At 37.7% G+C, this 22,615-nt stretch overlaps 1 protein-coding gene across 6 annotated transcripts in view; it reads right to left on the bottom strand.

Moving 5' to 3' along the window:
* Positions 1-22,615, bottom strand: part of FOCAD (focadhesin) — a 313,353-nt gene that overhangs the window by 94,233 nt on the left and 196,505 nt on the right. For all 6 annotated transcript variants that reach the window (XR_009532822.1, XM_060102011.1, XM_060102014.1 and 3 more), the window contains 3 exons: positions 15,115-15,250; positions 11,487-11,672; positions 5,342-5,463 (listed from right to left, as the gene is read on the bottom strand). Coding sequence is in view for 5 of the 6 variants with exons in the window: in XM_060102011.1 (XP_059957994.1) it covers positions 5,342-5,463; positions 11,487-11,672; positions 15,115-15,250 (444 nt within the window). In the remaining variant the exon portion in view is untranslated. The remainder of the gene's footprint in view (positions 1-5,341; positions 5,464-11,486; positions 11,673-15,114; positions 15,251-22,615) is intronic.

Below are 22,615 nucleotides of genomic sequence, written 5' to 3' on the forward strand. Positions count from 1 at the left end.
AAATGATCCCACTAAATGCACATATAAAGTATAGGACACATCCAAGTTTCAAAAGGATTAAAATCATTTACAAAGTGTCTACTATGTGCCAGGAATACTAAGCACTGGAACGACACATGACCAAAACAAATTCCCTGATTTTATAAAATTTACACTTTAAAAAAGGACAGAGACACACTAATTGTCATGTATGCTGGGCCACCCAAATCCCCCCTTCAGGATTAGTAGCGATAGATGGATAAATAGTTTCATGCATTAAATAAATTGAATTCATAGTTACAAACATTCCTAAAGAAAACTCCAAGCCCAGAATTTTCACTAGAAAATTCTACTGCCCATTTTAGGAAAAATTATTTATTAGGATAGCATTATCCTGATAACACATCAGGCAAAGGTACTACAGAAACTACAGAACCACACCCTTCATAGGTGCAAAGATGCAAAAATCCTTAACAAAATATTATTAGCAAATCAAATTCAGCAATAAATAAATAGGATACTTCATTATAATCAAGTGGAGTTTATCCTAGGAATGCAGATTTGGTTCACATTAGAAAATCAATCAAAATAATTCATCATATCAACAAACAAAAAAAGTATACAATCATTTCAATAAATGTAGGGAAAAAACATCTGACAAAATTCAACATCTATTTGTAATAAACACCCTTAGCAATTTAGGAACAAAAGGAAACTTCATCAACCTAATACAGGATATCTACAAAATCTCTACACTAAAATAAACTAAATATAACATCATATTTAATGTTAAGACACTGAATGTTTTCCCCAAGACTGTTAACAAGATAAGAATTTCTGCTCTCACCACTGCTATTCAACCACACCAAAGGGTCCTACACAGTGCAATCAGGCAAGAAAAAGAAATCAAAGGCATACAGATCCAAGAGAAAAACAGTATGACAATCTATATTCATAGACAACATTACAATGAAAAACAAAAGAATCTACAAAAAAGCTACAAGAATATATAAGTGGGTTTAGTAAGGCCATAAAGAAGTATCAATAACATGTTTATATTCTAGCAATGAGCAGTTGGAAATTAAGACAAACCAAAAAACAGTCTAATTGCACTAGCATAAAAATACTTAGGGATATGCAATACTTATTACATTTAACAAAATACGTGCAAGATTTGTAGAAAGAGAACAATAAAACATGATCTAAGATAATAGAGAAATATACCTTGTGTATGGATTGAAAAACTTAGTATTATTAAGATGTCAATTCTTTCCCAAATTGATCTACAAATTCAATTTGCATTTCTACCCAAAATTACAGCAGGCTTTTTTTGTAGCTTCTCAAAGCTGCTTTAAAATTTATGTGGAGGGCTTCCCTGGTGGCACAGTGGTTAAGAATCTGCCTGCCAATGCAGGGGACACGGGTTCGAGCCCTGGTCCGGGAAGATCCCACATGCCGTGGAACAACTAAGCCCACGCGCCACAACTACTGAGCCTGAGCTCTAGAGCCCGCACACCACAACTGCTGAGCCTGCGTGCCACAACTACTGAAGCACATGCACCTAGAGCCCATGCTCTGCAACAAGAGAAGCCACTGCAATGAGAAGCCCACACACCTCAACAAAGAGTAGCCCCCGTTTGCCACAACTAGAGACCCAACAGCACAGAAACGAAGACCCAACACAGCCAAAAATAAATAAATAAATAAATAAATAAATTAAATTTATGTGAAAAAGCAAAGGGCTTAAGCCAGCCAAATTTAAAACAAAATTGGAAGATTCATATTACTTGATTTCAACACTTATTATAAAGCAACAGTAGTGAAACTGTATGGTTTTGATGAAGGTCTACACACTTAGAACAATGAAACAAAATTAAGTACAGAAATAGACCCATACATATATGAACAAATGATTTTTTGACAAAGGTGCCTAGGTGAAGAAAGGATAGTATACTCAACAAGTATAACTCATACCTTATGAAAAATTAACTCAAATAATCATAGGCTAAAATGTAAATCTTAAACCATAAAGCTTCTTCTACAAGAAAACGTAGGCGATCCATCAAGGGATGAATGGATAAACTATATATGATATATTCATACAATGGAATATTATTCAGCTGTAAAAAGGAATGAACTACTGATACATACTATAGTACATATAAATCTTGAAAACATTATACTAAGTAAAAAAAAACCATACCAAAAAACCCACATATTGCATGATTCCATTTATATAAAATGTCTAAAACTGGCAAAACTACACAGAAAGAAAGTGGATTCGTGGTTGCTGAAGGCTGGGATGTGAGGAAAATGGAGAGTGACTGCTAATGGGTACAGAGTTTCTTTTCATTATGATGAAAATATTCTAAAATTGATTGTGGTGATGGCTATGCAACTCTGTGCATATACTAAAACCACTGACCTGCACACATTAAATGAGTGAATTTTACAGTACATAAATTATACCTCATTTTTAAAAAAATTTTTTAAAAAAAGAGAACATGGGGATTAAAAAAGCAGAAAAACCTTGAGACTTGGGGTAGGACAAAAAGCAAGAACCATAAAAAGAAAAACTTGAGAAATTCTTCAAAACTAAAGTTCTTCTCTTCAAAAGACAAATGAAAAGACAAGTTACAGAGTAGGTAAAAACATGTGCAAAACACATTTCTAATTAAAAAAAAACTTATATCCAGAATATATAAAGAACTCTCATTTGAAAACAAAAAACCTGGATTAAAAATGGGCAAAAGAACAGAACACTCTATGGAAGAAAAAATATGAATAGTGAATAAATACATGAGATGTTCAACATCAGCAGTCATTAAAAAAAACCACGAATTAAAAACCAAAAAGGGAAACCACTAACCACTGTGAGAAATGCTAAATTTAAAAAGCTGACCATATTGAGCACTGGCAAGGAAGAAAGAGCCACCAGAATTCCCTTACGTTGCCGGTGGGCACTCAAAATGGGACAGTCATTAGAAAAACAGTCGGGTAGTTTCTTATATTCACTCGCCAAAAGACCCAGCAATCCCATTCTTAGGTAGCTATTTACTCAAAAGAAATGAAAACAGATGTCCACACATACATCTGTATAATGATGTTTATAGCAGCTTTAGTCATAATCTGGAAAAAGTAGAAACAACCCAAAGGTCCGTCAATGGGTAAATTAATACACAGATTGAAACAATGACGACAGGCTTTTTAAAAACAAAAAGACTCAGAACAGAGCAGTGATGGGAACCAAAGCAAAGTCTGAAGAAACTTCAGCTGGAAAAATACCAAAGGGACTGCAACAAAAGAAATACTAGAAGAAAGGAGGAGACTTAGGAAATACTAGAGTCATCCTGAAAAAAACCAAAGGTATTTTAAAATTGTTCTCTGATTGCCCTGGGATGGTACAAGGTAGTTCAAGAACTGGGTAATCCTACTTCCTGGGTTCAATTTCCAGGCTCCTCTACTTACCTGTGTCAAGCACATTAACAGTACCAACCTCACAGTGTGAATATAGAGATTAAATGAATTAATATATGCATGGCAAATTTTGAAGCATCTGAGCTGGTTATTAGCTATTATTATTGCAATTGTTATACTTATTAACTAGCTCTTAAAATTATTATTATTTGTTGTCAGATAGTCTGAGAAACTGCATGGCTCATTCTCTATCTCTTTTTTTAAAAAATGAATTATAGTAAGCAGAAAATGAATCCAAACAAAATCCTACCATAGATTTGGCAGAATTCTGTCTAATGTGTCTTCCAATTGACTCCTAAAATTATGATCTTTTCTCATCTCTTGAAATTTTCTAGGCATTCTAAAATACAAGCAACAAGTATAATAACCCAAATATTTTCTCTGTTCACATCTAAGGTACACCTCATAAATTCTGATTCCATTTTCTGAATTTATTAGGTGTCTTCTGCTACCTCCACATTAACACTTTTTTTGTTTCTTTTCTGATGGTACTTTTAAAATTAGGCTTCCATTAATACTTAACAATTTGGTTATCCACGTTAAGTCCGCAGCTTTAAAACCCAAAAAGGTACCAAATCTCTCTCTTCTCCATACCAACAAATAATATGCTAGGGAGAACAAATCTAGAAATTACCTATGCTTTTTCCCCTTTTATGAAATTAAACCTTTCTTCTGCCCAGAGAAACACTGCTCTCCCCAGATCTTTCTTCCCACCTTAGTTAAATAAAGACACTGTGTTAGACAAAAAAGGTTCTGAACCAAATATTTACATAATTTCAATTCTAACTAAATACATAAAACTAATATGGGTGGCTAGGATAGAGGTAGGTCTTTAAAATCAGGCTATGCTGGGACTTCCCTGGCAGTCCAGTGGTTAAGACTCTGCACTTCCACTGTAGCGGGCACGGGTTCAATCCCTGGTCAGGGAACTAAGATCCCTCATGCCATGCACATGCATGGCCAAAAAACAAATAAACAAAAAACCTGGCTATGCTAATTGGTGGCAATTGGTATGACACAGAATATAATCAAATCAAATTAGTGATGCCAAGATTTATAAATTATGTCTCAAAATAAGATTTAATACAAACATACTGTAGAAGCACTATTTTTACCTCATATCCTTTAAAATTTTTACAATTTATATATTTTCATTTATAATTTGTATATAACTTATGTTTAAATTATGTAAAATAAACCTCTTTGCCATAATATTTTGTTTTGTTATTCATTCATACATTTTAATTTATATATACCTGAATGAGTAACTGTCATAAAATTTTTAAAAACAACAAAAAAACAAATTTCCCAAGTGCTTTACAATTTCCCTCTTCCCTCTCGTATTGCTTACCATCTGCAACGATCAGATTTCAAGCAAAAAAATAACGTAACTTTATTTTAAAAGTGTGGTCTAAAAGAAAAATTAAATAAACACTAAAACCAAAGGTTTTTTTTTTCCCTAAACACTATTATTTACTGTTAATTCCCAACACTCACAAAATATAAACACTGGTGCTCTACATACTTTCAAAGGATCACAATTAAGAAACAGGCAAAATTATTTCTTTAAATAATAAATTGGTATTTATTCTGAAATATAGAAGTTAAATACTGATGAAATAAACCAAATTCCAAGATACTACTCCTTAATAGGCTGAACAGTGGGGAAGCATGCCAGTTTCTTTGAGAAATACCTCAAAATATTTTAGTATTCAGTTGGCTCAACTATTCTGGTTGTCTTTAAAAACCACGTAAATTAATTACGATAAAGAGAAAAATAATTCCCAAACACACACTAAATTTCATGGGCATAAAGTGAAGGAGGGAAACCCCAAAACATATATAAGCAAGAAGAACCTGTTTCAGAGCATGGGAAGGCACCTACCTCATGCACTAGAGCGAGTGAAGTCTGCTTGAAACTTCGCCCTCTATTGGCCATCAGTCTATTCAATGGTTTGCCATCTTTACTCTGATACATTGAAATATCATAACAAAATAGCATACCACCTTAAAAAAATAAAAAATAAAAACATTGCTTATGGAAAAACTCATTAATTAGGTTCTCAGTAATCCATATTCAATCAATCTGTATAGAGAGATTTAGAAATTAAAAGAATATGCTAAGGAAATTATGATTTTTAACTGAATTAAAAAAAAGAGCTGTAAGAAGTTACCATATTGAAACGATCACTTACTGACAAGCCTTATTCATTTGTAAATAAATGAGAAAATTTCAAATCATGCCTTATTTTAAATTTTGTGAACTGTTACTTCTAGAAATTCTATTAAGCTTTTCTTTAAAAACAAATTTCAATGAAAGAGAAATGCTTGTGCATGTCAGCCTTTGTGAATTCCTGATAATATGGGTTCCTTTAGTTTCTACCCATAAGTGGACTAGTTTTCCTTCATACCTGCACTCACATACATTCACTCTCCCTTTTTTCCTCCCTTTTCTAACATCCTTTGGGGGAATTTTTGCAACTATGTTCATGGAAGAGACTGGCCTTTACTATTCTCTTCTTCTACTTGGTGTCAAGATTATGCTGATCTCAATCAAGAGTGTTCTCTTCTTTTTTTTTTCTCTGTTGAAGTTTATAAAGACCACTGTTATTTCTCCCTTAAGTTTTTTGAGGACTTCACCAAGGAAGCCATCTGCACCTAGGTTTTCTTTGAGGGAAGGCTGCTACAGATTCAATTTCTTTAATACATATCAAACTATTCATATAGTCTATTTCTCCTTCTGTCAGTTTTGCAAAGTTTTATATTTTGACAAATTTCTACATCTTATCTAAACTGTGAAATTCATTGGTTAAAAGTTCTTCAAAATATTCTTTAATGTTTTGAATGCTGTAGGGCCTGAAGTAATGTCTCCTTTGTTGTTCCTGATACAGGTGATCTACATTTCTCTGTTTTTTTGTCCAGCCTTACAAAAGCTTTATCAATTTTCTTAAACTTTTTTTTTTAACTAGCACTGTTATTTATTTTTAATTTTTATTTATTTTTGGCTGCGTTGGGTCTTCGTTGCTGTGCGTGGACTTTCTCTAGTTGTGGTGAGCGGGGGCTACTCTTCGTCATAGTGCACGGGCTTCTCATTGCAGTGGCTTCTTTTATTGTGGAGCAAGGACTCTAGGAGCACAGGCTTCAGTAGTTGCAGCATGCGGGCTCAGGAGTTGTAGCACGTGGGCTCTAGGGCCCATGGGCTTCAGTACTTGTGGCGCACGGGCTCAGTAGTCATGGCTCGCAGGCTGTAGAGCGCAGGCTCAGTAGTTGTGGTGCACGGGCTTAATTGCTCCATGGCGTGTGGGGTCTTCCCAGACCAGGGATGGAACCCGTGTCCCCTGCACTGACAGGCAGATTCTTAACCACTTCGCCACCAAGGAAGTCCTCGTTAAACTTTTCAAAGAATCACCTTTGGCTTTGCTTATTTTATTTCCTGTGTTTCCTATTGCACTGATTTTTATTCCTATTTTTATAATTCCTTCCTTTATCATCTTTTTTTTTTTTTCTTTTTTTGCAGTACGCGGGCCTCTCACTGTTGTGGCCTCTCCCGTTGCAGAGCACAGACTCCGGATGCGCAGGCTCAGCGGCCATGGCTCACGGGCCCAGCCGCTCTGCGGCATGTGGAATCTTCCTGGACCGGGGCACAAACCCGTGTCCCCTGCATCGGCAGGCGGACTCTCAACCACTGTGCCATCAGGGAAGCCCTATTTTTAGTTTTTTAAGGAACCTCCATACCGTTCACCATAGTGGCTGTATCAAGTTACATTCCCACCAACAGTACAAGAGGGTTCCCTTTTCTCCACACCCTCTCCAGCATTTGTTGTTTGTAGATTTTCTGATGATGCCCATTCTAACTGGTGTGAGTTGATACCTCATTGGAGTTTTGATTTGCATTTCTCTAATAATTAGAGATGTTGAGCAGCTTTTCATGTGCCTCTTGGCCATCTGTATGGCTTCTTTGGAGAAATGTCTATTTAGGTTTTCTGCCTATTTTTTGATTGGGTTGTTTGTTTTTTTAATATTGAGCTGCATGAGCTTTTTATATATTTAGGAGATTAATCCTTTGTATGTTGATTCGTTTGCAAATATTTTCTCCAATTCTGATGGTTGTCGTTTCATCTTATTTATAGTTTCCTTTGTTGTGCAAAAGCTTTTAAGTTTCACTAGGTCCCATTTGTTTATTTTTGTTTTTATATCCATTACTATAGGAGGTGGATCAAAAAAGATCTTGCTGTGATTTATGTCAAAGAGTATTCTTCCTATATTTTCCTCTAAGAGTTTTATAGTGTCCGGTCTTATATTTAGGTCTTTAATCCATTTTGAGTTTATTTTTGTGTATGGTGTTAGGGAGTGTTCTAATTTAATTCTTTTATATGTAGCTGTCCAGTTTTTTCGGCACCACTTATTGAAGACCATGTCTTTTCTCCACTGTATATCCTTGCCTCCTTTGTCATAGATTAGTTGACCATAGGTGTGTGGGTTTATCTCTGGGCTTTCTATCCTGTTCCATTGATCTATATTTGTTTTTGTGCCAGTACCATACTGTCTTGATGACTGTAGCTTTGTAGTATAGTGTGAAGTCACGGAGTCTGATTCCTCCAGTTCCATTTTTTTTTTTTTTTTTTTTGCGGTACGCAGGCCTCTCACTGTTCTGGCCTCTCCCACTACAGAGCACAGGCTCCAGATGCGCAGGCTCAGCAGCCATGGCTCATGGGCCTAGCTGCTCCGCAGCATGTGGGATCTTCCTGGACTGGGGCATGAACCCGTGTCCCCTGCATTGGCAGGCAGGCGGACTCTCAACCACTGCGCCACCAGGGAAGCCCCCTCCAGTTTCATTTTTTTCCCTCAAGATTGCTTTGGCTATTCGGGGTCTTCTGTGTCTCCATACAAATTTTAAGATTTTTTGTTCTAGTTCTGTAAAAAAAATGCCATTAGTAATTTGATAGGGATTGCATTGAATCTGTAGATTGCTTTGGGTAGTATAGTCATTTTCACAATATTGATTCTTCCAATCCAAGAACATGGTATATTTCTCCATTTGTTTGTGTCATCTTTGATTTCTTTCATCAGTGTCTTATAGTTTTCTGAGTACAGGTTTTTTACTTCCTTCAGTAGGTTTATTCCTACGTATTTTACTCTTTTTGTTGTAATGGTGAATGGGATTGTTTCCTTAATTTCTCTTTCTGATCTTTCGTTGTTAGTGTGTAGGAATGCTAGAGATTTCTGTTCATTAATTTTGTATCCTGCAACTTTACTGAATTCATTGATTAGTTCTAGTAGTTTTCTGGTGGCATCCTTAGGATTATCTATGTACAGTACATGTCATCTGCAAACAGTGACAGTTTTACTTCTTTTCCAATTTGTATTCCTGTTATTTCTTTCTCTTCTCTGATTGCCGTGGCTAGGACTTCCAAAACTATGTTGAACAATAGTGGCAAGAGTGGACATCCTTGCTGTGTTCCTAATCTTAGAGGAAATGTTTTCAGTTTTTCACAATTGAGAATGATGTTTGCTGTGGGTTTGCTGTATATGTCCTTTATTATGTTCAGGTAGGTTCCCTCTATGCCCACTTTCTGGAGAGTTTTTATCACCTATTAACACTATTTTAGCTGCATCCCACAAGTTGTAATTTGGCATATTTTCATTATCATTCAGTTCAAATTATTTTCTGATTTCCATTTTGATTTTTTTCTTTGATCCATGGATGATTTATAAGTGTACTGTTCAATTTCTAGGCGAGTAGAGAAATTCTAGTTATCTTTTTGTTATTTAGTTTAGCTTAATCCCATTGTTGTCAGTGGACAGACTCAATGACTTCAATATTTTGAAATCTGTTGAAATGTATGGTCTGCCATATGACCATTTTGATAAGTTTCCAACTTACAGTTAAAGAGCATACAAATTCTATCACTATAAGATACAATGTTCCATATGTCACTTAAGTAAAGTTTGTTCATAGTATTATTCGTATATTTTGTGAACTTGATTTCTTTGTCTGCTTGTTCATCACACTGTTGAAAAAGCTATTTAAGAGTTTTCCGCTATTATTGTGCATTTGTCTATTTAGTTAGTTCTGCTAATTTTTTTTTTCTTTTTTTGCGATACACGGGCCTCTCACTGTTGTGGCCTCTCCCGTTGTGGAGCACAGGCTCCAGACGCACAGGCTCAGCAGCCATGGCCCACGGGCCCAGCTGCTCCGCAGCATGTGGAATCTTCCCGGACCAGGGCATGAACCCATGTCCCCTGCATCAGCAGGCGGACTCTCAACCACTGTGCCACCAGGGAAGCCCAGTTCTGCTAATTTTTGTCATATAGTTTGAAACTCTGTTATTTTGGCACATTGATTAGAATTGTGATACTTTTCTAATGGACTGACTTCTTTATCTCCATGAAATATTCCTTTCATTTCTAGCTTCTTCCTTTTTCATATGTCTAGCACTTTTTCACTGGACAGTATATGAAAGAAACACAGAAATTCTAAATGATATTATTATTTTTTTAATCAGAGGATTTTCTCCTCTGTTAGGCAGACAGAGTGAAGGACAGATCATCTCAGGTGAATGAGGGATTTAAGTGAGTTAGGCTTGACTATAGCTTTGGTAAATCTCAGTCTACCTCTGTTTCAACCCTGTTCCTAAGGCATGCCTCCTCAAGATTTTCAACTGACAGTCTAATCGGTCTTTGACTCTTCAATACAGAAAGATTATGGGACATTCAGAGATTTGGATCTGTCCTCAGAAGTTTTCAGCTTAGCTTTTAACTTCCCACAAAGCTTCAAAATTTGACAAATATCTTAAGGGAGAAACAGGCTGTGTGTTTGAAGGGTCTCAAGTCCCCAGTCTTGTCACTCAGGTTACCACATAAATGTCATGATCTCTGTTGGCTTCTCTGCCTCCTGCACCAGCCTCTTGTTAAGGTCAAGCCTGAATTTCAGCCTCTATCTGAGGCCAAAATTAGTAAGTGCATCCAGGTGAAAAGAGCTGTAGATCTCAGTATCAATTCACTACTTGTGTGCTTTGTTTTCAGGCCCATTCTCCTAGCCAGTCTTTGTTTCCTAAGCACCACAAGACTGGAGATTTCACTGCCTCTCAGAAGCATCAGCCTAGTTCTTTAACTTTCAGTGCAAACTCAAAAGTCATCAAATTGCTTATGAGGAAAATCTCCAGTTTGTGACCTGTATTAGAATCTTCAGAGAAACATAACCAACAGGATATATATATATATATAGGTACAGATATGTAGATAAGCAAGAGGAGATTTATTATGGGAATTGACTTCCAAGATTTTTGAGGCTGAGAAGTCCCATGATCTGCTGTCTGCAAACTAGAGAACCAGGAAAGCCTGTGGTGCAATTCAGTCTGAGTCAGAAAGCCCAAGAACCAGGAGCACCAATGTCCAAAGGCAGGAGAAGATGGATCTCCCAGATCAAGCAAAGAGAGCAAATTCACCCTTTTTGTTCTATTCAGGTCTTCAATGGATTGGATGTTGCCCACCCACACTGCTCAGGGTGATCTTCTTTACTCAGTCTATTGATTCAAAGTCTAACCTCTTCTGGAAACACACTCAGAAATAATACTTACCAGTTATCTGAGCATCACTTAGCCCAATGAAGATGACACATAAAATTAATCATCACATCAGCCTAGTCCCATGGAACCACTAAAAGCTTTACTGGTTTCTCTAACCTCCAACAGGCCTCTTCCTGGGCCAATACCCAATCCCAGCCCACAGCCAGAATCAGTGAATATCCCCCATGGGGTAGGGGCCAGGGCGTGGGACAGGTCCATAGGAAACAATATAAAATGTTCTCTCCATTCCATAATTTCAGTCTATTCTCTGTTTTATCTATGTCTTTGTTTCTACAGTTCTCTGATGGCTTTAAAATGTGATTCATTTTTGTAATTCATCCAGCTGTCTAGACGTTAGCAGCAGCAGCAATGCCTTTCCATGCCCTATTACACCCTACTTGGAAGAGAAACTTAAATCATCACATTAAAATCCTGTACCTTGATACTATGTATTGTGCTTACCTGCAAGGCCAGGCTTCAAACCTGGTTGCTTGTTTGTTTCATACATTTTCAACATAAAATTGGGGATCCCTGCTACAGTCTTTCCTTGATCTAAGCGGGCACCTCCTTTTAATGCAGAGTGATACACCCCACGGGGCATATTCACCATTTCTTGCTTCACAAGTGATGTAAAAAATTCCTCCAAAGCTGAAAGAAATAAAAGGAGACCAGAAGTAGAGTGAATATAGTATGCTAGAAGAGAAACATTCATTCTTAACTCATACACACACACACCAGCAACAACAACTTAGCTATATTTCATGTCAAATTTCACAAAGTAAAAAAACAATTCTTGATTCCCAGCCTTTTTTTTAGTCTTCCCCAAACCAGAATATGGCACCCAGTAACTCAAGCTTAAAAACGTAGTCATTCTTAATTCCTCTCTTTCTCACACTCCTTATATGTAGCAAGTCCTTTTAGATCTACCTTTAAAAATATATCTCAAATCCATCAGTTTCTCTCCATTTGCACTGCTACTTGCCCAGTCATTATCTTCTCTCTTCCTCATCTGGATAACTTTAAAAACTAGTTCTTGGTTTCTTCTCCTCATGACCACTCCTCTAAACCAACCTCTACCCAGAAAGAAGCTAGAGTTTTATGTCATTTCCTTCCCTAACATCTTTCAATGCTTTTTCACTGTACATAGAATAACTGACAAGACGTCTGACAATGATCAAGGCCTTCTATGACCTAGCCCCTGACTCTCCCAGTGACCTCATCTCTACCACCCACCTTCCTTCCTAGCTGTGTTAAAGACACACTTCCACATGGCCTTTTTTTCCATTCCTCAATAACACAAAGTTCATATCTAAGTCAAGGCCACTGCACTTGCCATTCCTTCCACCTGGAACACACTAATCCCCAATGTCCACATGACTGGCGCCTTCCTGTCATTTAGATATTTTCAGAGAGGCCCTTTATGACTATCCACCATTCTGCAGTGATATCAGTACACTTATTTTAAAACATTAATTCATTATTTCTTTGTGTGTGTTCCTTCTAATTAAGCCCAAGCTCTTTATTGCTTGACATCTTCATTTATTATAAGGTAATGCAGTAATGTGGGATCAGAAGACAATAGGGTATCCAAACAAAATACCTGATTAGCACTATAGGTTTATATTCAAGTGTTATTTTCCTAAGGACCACTAGAGGTTGCCCAATGCAGAAACAAAAACAACAAAAATTAAAGCTAAACAAATCATATGGAAAATAAAAAAGGAAACCACCACAGGTGACTCTTATTATAGGAACAAAAAGCAAGAGTCTGTCTACCTAAACTAGAATTTCATTCTGAACAGGTCTAAAAGTCTCCTTTAAATGACCACGATTAAATTAAAGGCAGAAGGGGCTTCCCTGGTGGCGCAGTGGTTGAGAGTCCGCCTGCCGATGCAGGGGACACGGGTTCATGCCCCGGTCCAGGAGGATCCCACCTGCCACAGAGCGGCTGGGCCCGTGAGCCAGGCCGCTGAGCCTGAGCGTCCGGAGCCTGTGCTCCACAACGGGAGAGGCCACAACAGTGAGAGGCCCACGTACCGCAAAAAAAAAAAAAAAAAAAAAAATTAAAGGCAGAAGTACTCACTGGAACATGAATTATGTACCCAGTTCTGTCATTCCTATATAGAACTTTCCTAGGTGCAACAAAGCTTCTCCATTCAAAGCCCAGAGAACACCTGTGTAGTATGTTTTCTATTTACGCCTCCAGATCCACCCTCTCAACCCTCTACTCTGCGCCCCGGGAAGAATAACCTTTCACAACTGCATCATCAGACTCCCTTGTCCTCTGGCTTTTAGTTGTCTTCATCCAATGGGAGACACTGGCAGGAGATCACAGGGTGCAAACAGAGGTGAGGGCACGTACTCCCCAGACACCCTCCTGCAGGACTGCCCCAGGTTGTCTGCATCCCTCTTTTGAAGGGCCTTGCTCCACTTAGGAGCTTCTTATGACACAGAAGCTCTCTCTTATTCTCCTAACTGCTCCCTTCCCTTACCTCTTCAGGCTGAGGGACATTAACCGTTTTTAGATGATTCACTATTGCTTGTGAATTTCCTTTAACCTTGACAACACACCTTTAAGCAGTCCCTTTATTAAACTCTCACTTACTCTCTCTGAATTTCCTGCGAAGACCCTGATCAACACATCATCTAAATGAAAAGTGTGAGTAATATCCAACTGCAGGTCATACATTTCAATTCCTGTATGTACATGCACATGTTTGACTGCTTCAAGCTTGGGAGGAGTATAGACTTTTCAGAATGGACCTAAGAATCATGCATTTGTGAGGAAAGAATTTCATGCTTTCTCAGAAGACATCCTATTCTGGTAAAAGCTGATACATGTCAAGAGATAAGTACACATCTGCATGAAGACTAAGCCAGGAATGAAAATTTGTCTACTTGTCAAGCTCTTCAGAGAATTAAGAATTATCAAATAATGCCAGCCCTGAGAGTAGTTTAAATGAAAGTAAAATACCATGAATGCAAAAGCCCAAGAGGACTTTGAACTCTAAGGTTATTCTGGGATACAGGAGGAACTTTGGATAACTGACGGCTTTTTTCTTCCTTGGACTTACTATTAACTGCAGGGGAGGTCCTAGACTCTGAAGAGCCTTCAGGTAGGAAGTGGGGACGAACAGGAGACAGAAAAAGGGAACAAGTCCTTAAGGCTTGCTCTGGACATCAGGAGAAAAGAAAATGTGAACTCTGTCTAAGTTGTACCGTTCAGTTTTCTCTAATGAAATGAGGCATGAATTTGGGACAGGAGCTTTGTCTAGCAAGAAATACTACTATATACTTGGCTGAATTCCTCAGGAATCTCCATGTGGGATGAAACCAAGGATAAAAACTTCTAACATTACAGGCTACTGAGATTATGACTGAGAAGATAAAGATGACATTTCTTGTGTTTATTGAACTTAATTTTCAGAAATTAAATTTTTACATCCATGAACATTCAGGGTAGATTTGGGACAGAATAAGGTAATAGATGCATGCTTGGGAAAATGTTGGCTACTATTGAATTAGAATAATTAGGTATAATTAGAATAATTTTTTTAAATGTCAAGGTCCTGTACGCTTTATATCAAAGTTGAAAAAAAATGCTGAACGACCATACAAGTTAATCTATTTTTTAAAAGCATTACTGTATAGCTCTCAAATACTAGTACCACCATTTCTTTAGGAAGAATATATTTCTAATGATGAAACTACCTAGGAAATTTCTGAAGATTCTAATGATCTTTTCACTTATCTTATATATAAATAAGCTAAAGAACCATTTGAATCAGTGACATAAAGTCTCACTGCAAATTTGTCTTGTAGAATAAATTTAACTTTTGAGATGAATTTAAATTTTTCAGTGAAAATGGTTGTTTAAACTAGTTCTCCAGTTTATTTTTACTTGAGTCTAACATTTTTCAGTGTTTTGAACACCATACTACCTCAAGCAGTCCCTATATGACACATAGAAAATAAGTATTTAAGATTAAAGTAAGCTATAATATGTGTTCATCACAAAAGAGCACAATTAATCAGACAGTTAAAATCACTTAAAAAAATGCTAGCTTCCCTGACACAAAATAGGAGTCACCTGGTAAAACGGAAGGAGCAGTGAGTGACAACAGTTTGAGATAGCAAGAACCAGGAATGGAAAGATCCACGTCCTTTTCATCACCCTCCTCATCATCTTCATCTAGATCATCAGGAATCTGGATTTCTGGTCTTACCTGAAATGATAGAGAAGGTGATACTAAAATATTATGTAAAATCTTTTCCTTTAAAAAATTAAGTTAGACTCATTGCTCTACAATGTCAAAAGACCATTAAAATTAATTTTTAAAATCGATTCATTTTCAGATTAACTAAATGGTAAACTCTAATCATCTTATTAGATACACTCCCAGATCCATGTAAAGAACTAATGGCAATATAGTCAGAAAATCACCATAAACCAGCCTAAGCAATGATTACTATAGAAAACTAATAAAATTTTACACCATCTGACAATAAAATGCAAACACACATTCAATATATTGAACTTCTGTAGCTTATAATTAAATATTTGCCTTGTCTGAATACATTTGTTTAAAATTTGTGATTTCAGCCGTATTTCTATGACAAAGCTTAAAATCTTCTAGTAGAATATACATAGTAGAGATCAGGAAGACACAGAATGCTTCAGCTGACTTTTTTTTTTAGACTCGGCAGTTTGTTGCTATGGAATATAAAAACACTAAAATCTGCAGTTGGTAACTATACTTTATAGTGTCTAATTTGCCATTTGAAGATTTTGTGGTTACTCAGTTAGGTTTATTTGAACCAAAAATTAAAAATGTAAAAAGATTACCACTATTGTAGTTTCCACAAGCTATAACTGTCAAGCAATTAATTAAATTTTTAATACTTTCAATGACACACCATGATAATGCCCACATGGAGATAATTAAGCATTAGGGGAGGAAATCAAAATATATAAATGTGGTTGCTATAACCATAAAGTGCCAGAACCCAGTCATTACCATTAGCCTGTCTCCCGGAGTTATTTTTAGAAATAATTAACAATTCCTGCAGACTGCCTTTTTCATAGGTCCCCAAAGCACTGTTCCGTTTAGGAACTGCACTGAGTCAGGATTCTTGCAGGGGGATAAAAGCAAACAGAGATAAAATGCTTCTCAAGTATAATAACCTCAACTCCGATGAAGCCTTTCAATCATAACTAGTGTTCTTTTCACTAGTGAAGGAGTGAAAGCAACCTGACCACCAAGCACTTTCCAAGACAAGATTTAATTCTGATTCAGTCTTGAGGATCTAAATCTCAGAGGACTGAGCCAGCCATAATTACAGAGATAACAATGATGCATGCTCCGCAGAGGGCATGCCTGCATTTGTTGATATCAGCGCACACCAGAGAAACCCTGGCACCTTTGCAAACCTTTTGGTTCTGACAAGCAGGGTTTTCTGAGTGTCTCTGGTCTGTGTATATACTTGGAATTTGCCACATTTGGTATCATCAAGAGGTATCTTAGAGATTTTAACTAGTCCTAGTTGCCTAAAAAGTTTCAAAAAAAAAAAGGAGTTGGTTCTGGGTCTGTTTACCTTGTTTCCTGACTTTTTACACATCATAGTACAAATTGAAAATAATATTTGAACAGCATATGGGGGGAAACAGACAACAATGCTTACAGCTGGAGACTACATGAATAACACCAGATACCGCACCAGAGCATCAGAGCACTGGGAAGCTCTGCTACATGTCACATTCACAAGAGATAGGAGACTCGGGGAGGTGGAAGCCAGCGGTAAACACTTAAGCTAATATGAAAACTCATAGGAATGGTGAGGATGTGGAGAAATCAGAACGCTCACACACTGTTCGTGGGAAGGTAAAACGGTGCAGCCCCTTTGGAAAACGGTTTGGCAGTTTCTCAAAAAGTGAAATGCAGAGTTACTGTATGGCCCAGCAATTCCACTCCCATGTATATGACCAAGAGAAGTGAAAACAAACGATCACACAAAACTTGCACACGAATGTGAATACATTAGTTGTAATAGCAAAAATGGAAGCAACTCCAATGTCCATGAGCATATAAACAAAATACGGCACACTTACACGATGGAATATTATTCAATCATAAAAAGGTATGAAGTGCAGATATGTGTTCCACATGAATGAACTTTGGAAACATTATGCTAAGTGAAGGAAGCCAGTCATGAAAGAACACATGCTATATGATTTCATTATAGGAAAGGTTCAGGACAGGTAAATTTACAGAGACAGAAAGTAGATTTTTTTTTCTTTTTCTTTTTTTTATTTTTGGCTGTGCTGGTTCTTCGTTTCTGTGCGAGGACTTTCTCTAGTTGCGGCAAGCGGGGGCCACTCTTCATCGCGGTGCGCGGGCCTCTCACTATCACGGCCTTTCCTGTTGCGGAACACAGGCTCCAGACGCGCAGGCTCAGTAGTTGTGGCTCACGGGCCTAGTTGCTCCGCGGCATGTGGGATCCTCCCAGACCAGGGCTCGAACCCATGACTGCATTGGCAGGCAGATTCTCAACCACTGCGCCACCAGATAAGCCCCCTGGCAGGAGTTCTTTAGACCCAACCAATTTGCCAATTACTTGCCCCGCAGTCTTAATTTGGATGTTTGGTGGTCCTCTGGGTGGATCTTATAAAGTCCAAAGAGATAGAGCAATAGGAGAATGAGAAAGACTGAGGGGGAAAAGCCTTGGCCTCAGTGCGCTTCTTCACGGCCAGAGAACTGGTCTCTGCCAGATCCTGCAGGCGACGTCAGCTGCCACTTAACGGGCTACTTGAATCTACATGGCTCAGGATAAGTCCCAGCCACCCTTCAGAGGGCAGCTGTAGCCCAGTAGGCAGATCGAGATTATGGCCTTTGAGGCCCCGCATTGGGTGCCAGAAAAGATGTTGCAGGAAAGAGAGTGGGGTGCGAGAGGATGGTCACATCCCAAGTCATGTCTGAGTCCCTGGGATGGCCGTCAAGTGTGGGTTCTTGGCTTTGTGCAGGCAAGAATTCAAGAGCAAGACATAGTAAAGTGAAAGAAGGTTTGTTCAGGGAGATACACACTCCATAGACAGAGTGTGGGCCATCTTAGAAGGCAAGAGCGAGAAAGTAGATTAAAGGTTGCTTAGCGCTGGGGGGAAAGAAAGGGGTAATGGGGATTGATTGCTAACAAGACGATCTAAAATTAGATCGTGGCAGCTCTGTGATTAGTTGCACAGTTCTCTGAATACACTAAAACCACTTGAATTGCATGCTCTAACTGGGTGAATTGTATGGAATGCGGATTATATCTCAGTAAAGTTATTTAAAAAAGAAAGGAAGGAGGAAGGGAGGCAATAGGAAAGAGGGAAAAGGGGAGGGGAGTGTGGGTTGGAGGAGGGGCTGCAGAAGAGGCAGCGGCACAAGCAGAAGTGTAGGAAATAGAGGCGGAAGCTGCCACCACCTTCAGAGGGACCTCAGCTGATGGATGAACTAGGCCAAGTGACCAGTACTCCCAATTCCAGAACTATGTAGTATAAAATGAATCTGATCTTTTTTGCACACATTTTAGCCTATCCAGTTTAAATGCTCAATGAGTCACAGCACCCAGGCCATCAATATTTCCAAGAGCCACTAAAGAAGACCTACTAGGTTGGGGATTTAAAAAAAAAAGATCTGTTCATCCATCTTGTCTAATTTTGCATTCACATAACTGCATCCTTATATTAATTTATCTGCTGTGTGATAAATAACATATGTCTGCATCTTACATACACATGTATGTTAACAAAGACACTAGAGATGTACTGTAATTTTATTTTATTTTTTTTATTTATTTTTGGCTGCATTGGGTCTTCGTTGCTGCTCATGGGTTTTCTCTAGTTGCAGTGAGCGGGGGCTACTCTTCGTTGTAGTGCGCGGACTTCTCATTGCCATGGTTTCTCTTGCTGGGGAGCACGGGCTCTAGGCACGTGGGCTTCAGTAGTTGTGGCTCATGGGTTCTAGAGCGCAGGCTCAGTAGTTGTGGTGCAGGGGCTTAAGTTGCTCCGCGGCATGTGGGATCTTCCAGGACCAGGGCTAGAACCCATGTCCCTGCGTTGGCAGGAGGATTCTTAACCACTGCGCCACCAGGGAAGCCCCAATGTACTGTAATTTAAGTATAGATGATATACTCTGTCTACTTATAATGGTATGATTACACCTTCAATTTTGTTTCTTCAAAGGTGAGCTGATTCTCCTAAACTAAGTAGCACTTATTGTTAGACTTTGGTTTCATGGCATTTCCCTACTCCTCTGTTCATCTCTTAAAGAAGTAATTGTTCCAGCTTCCCTATGCTAGTCCCAGGCTTTTCCCTTTGTTTGTATGCAACAAGTGAATAAGATCAACATGAGTACTACTAAGGAAAATCAAGGGAAGTCATGTGAAAAAATACTTGTTAAAATTATAAAATGTTGCTAACTATATTACATTAGCTACTCAAACATCCAGGAAAAAACTGTCTATTTAGAACACACACACACACACACATGCATGCACATACACACACCAACTACACCCTTCCAATTATAGCTAAGCTTTGTTGAAGAAACTTAAAGGGAGAGCCAAATATAAAATGATAAATTACTTTTAAAATCTGCTTTAAGTTGAATATTGGAAAGCTTATCCTACAGAATGCCTTACTTAACTACATTTTCTGAGCCAGATAACCTTTCAACCACGTTTCTGTGTGTGCAACCTAAGAAAATCCAGGAGTTTGTGCATAAACAGAGGATTTATTTGGAACTCATTAAGTATCTGCATAAATTCATTTAAAAAGAGAAACAGCTTCTGATGAAAGCAATAACATTCGCTTAAATCAAAGCGGAACAGGTTACACCACATTAATACCAACCCAGGGTGCATAATAAGTTTTTATATTACTCGCTTCTCAAATTAACTCCAGAAATCAACAACCCTATCTTAAGAGCTCTACAATAAAAAGTTTAATTTTTAAGCAGCCAAGTATTTTTTAAAGAACCCAAGTCAGAGAGAAGAGTCAACCTAAATGTTTATCCATTACTGACTGTTTTACCAGAAAAACAATTCTTTATAGTTTTTTTGGTTGGTTTTTCTGTTTTGTTTCATTTTGAGGGTGTCAGGGGGCACTAAAGAAGGCAAAGGAGAAGGATAAATAGCTAAAAAGACAAAGAAATACAAACTAAAAGGGAAAAATTATTCATGTCTATTTTTTGACACTGAAATCAACAGGTCTTCAAAGAAGCCCCCCCAAAATTTTTTGACCAACTTTAGACTTGCATGTTTCAAGTGATTAACGATAATATTTTACAAACCAACAAACACATGGATTCATTCACTGGCCTTATTTCCGTAGTGTAGTGGTTATCACGTTCACCTCACACATGGTTTCATTCAACATTCCCAGCTCATAAGACAGCCTAGCACTTAGTATATGTCCAATAAATAATCACTAAACCAATGCAAGTGTTAAGTGTCTATCATCAACAATCCCACAAAACTTCCTAATAACAAACTAGTGACAAGAAAGATGAGTTAATGAATCTGCTATTCAAATCCCTGACTCACACGATAACTCATTCAGCTCTACTTTCCATTGACATTTTGCATCTTACCTTAGATGGTACTGTTTCGTTTAACCCTAAATCTTCCTTCTGATGTCTGTCACTCCTTTAATGCCTTCTGTTTTACCAGCCTGTTAGCTTTCTTTCAACAAGTTTCACAGTTTAAGTTGATGCAGCAATGAACAAGAAATCTTTCTTTAATAAATTTAAAGGTGTACTTACAAAAGTTGTTGAATTATAATCCACAAAAGTAACGATATAGATAATATCTTAAAAAATTTTTTTTTCTTTTTAAAAAACTGTATCTTTTAAAAAAAATTTCTACTTGAAATTCACCATATGTTCTGTTAAAAGATTATTTCACAAGTTTCCACAAATAGAAAAAGAGAACCTGTACACCTTTCACTGGAAAGGTATACAAGTAGCCTTCAGTTTTGTGAGTAAACCGAACTGCCCTTGGTGCAGAGTGAGTAAACTCTGACAACAAGGAGCAATCTTAGATTTTACACTAGAGGAGTCCCTACCTGGCAGAGACTTTTGAAACAGTTGTAAGTATGCTTTTGTAGAAAGTGAGCCACAGTTTCACATCACTGCCACTATCTACAAAACAGAGGTGGGATCTGACTGGGTTGCACCCTTAGCCTTCAGGGACTTGTTTGGAATATGAACATACTGACCATTTTCTGGACTTTTAGTTCTTAGATATTAAAACAGCCAAACTGAAAATCAGTAATTAATAAAAAGAAGAAGAACAATGCATGGTGTGGTCCTGTAAGTAATGATTCTCCATGCAGAGGAAGGTCCTCTATATCAGAAACTGGGGGTTGAAGTGGGGTGGACTCTTAAACCATATGTCCTCTCATCTTAATCTCAGTTAAGAATATCCACGGTAGTGAACCTCTGTTACATATGAGAGGGAATCACATCCTAGAAGGGGGTTAGGGCAGAAAAAAGGTTGAAAAGCATGGCTAAAATAAGTCTTAGAGACTTCCTTTACAGCTCTTCACGTTCTGCTGGTGAAAACTCAAGCATATATAGTACATCACTACCCTCTATGTTGGAAGGTATAAAGAGCTATTTATGGTTATTCAGGGATCAGAGGATATAGAAGAGTTAGATTAAGAAAGTATCTAATATTTGACTGCGTACAGCACTTAGCTGAGTAATAACTCTAAGAAACACAACCAGAAACTAAACAAACCCCTCAAGTATGATAAAATAGAAATATAACAATATTTAAAGAGGTAGAGACTAAACAGTCAAGGGTATATGGGAGTTATTTAATAAAAGCTATCATTCCAGCTGGAATGTTTCAGTAATAATAGTTAAAAATAAAGGTAATCACTATGTTGTGATCTAAATTACCAATTGTTTATTTAAAATAATATAGGGACTTCCCTGGTGGCCCAGTGGTTAAGACTCTGCACTCCCAGTGCAGAGGGTCAGGGTTCGATCCCTGGTCAGGGAACTAGATCCTGCATGCATGCCACAACTAAGAACCCACGTGCCGCTACAAAGATCCCACACATGGCAATGAAGATCCCACGTGCCACAACTAAGACCCAGTGTAGCCAAAAGATATATATATATATGTATATATATAAAATAAGAAAAAGTATCTTTCCAGATAGTGTAGGTAATCTATTGGTAGGAGTTTACATACCAAATTTACATGAAATTTTTTCCTTTTTCTTTACCTTTCTCTCCCTTTTCTTCAGAAGCTATGGGTATTGCTAGTCACCATGGTGTAGTCTGAAATCCCAGTTTTTAAATTTTACGAGTCATAGGACATCTTTTGTTAAGGCTTCCTGTTTGTGACAACTGCACAAGCTGGCCGATCTGTCTTCGAGTTCTCAGTGACACGGGAAATCCTGCCTCACTTAGGATTTGGTTTTACAAGAGCCTATCTTCAGTCCCTCCAATTCAATTCAATAAACAGAAGTTTGCCTGGTTCCTACTGGCATCTAATCTCTGTATAAGCTCAACCCAGAAGAAAAAGTCAACTCATTTTAA

Source organism: Mesoplodon densirostris, chromosome 6 (genome assembly GCF_025265405.1).
Source record: "Mesoplodon densirostris isolate mMesDen1 chromosome 6, mMesDen1 primary haplotype, whole genome shotgun sequence".
Classification (NCBI taxonomy): Eukaryota; Metazoa; Chordata; class Mammalia; order Artiodactyla; family Ziphiidae; genus Mesoplodon; species Mesoplodon densirostris.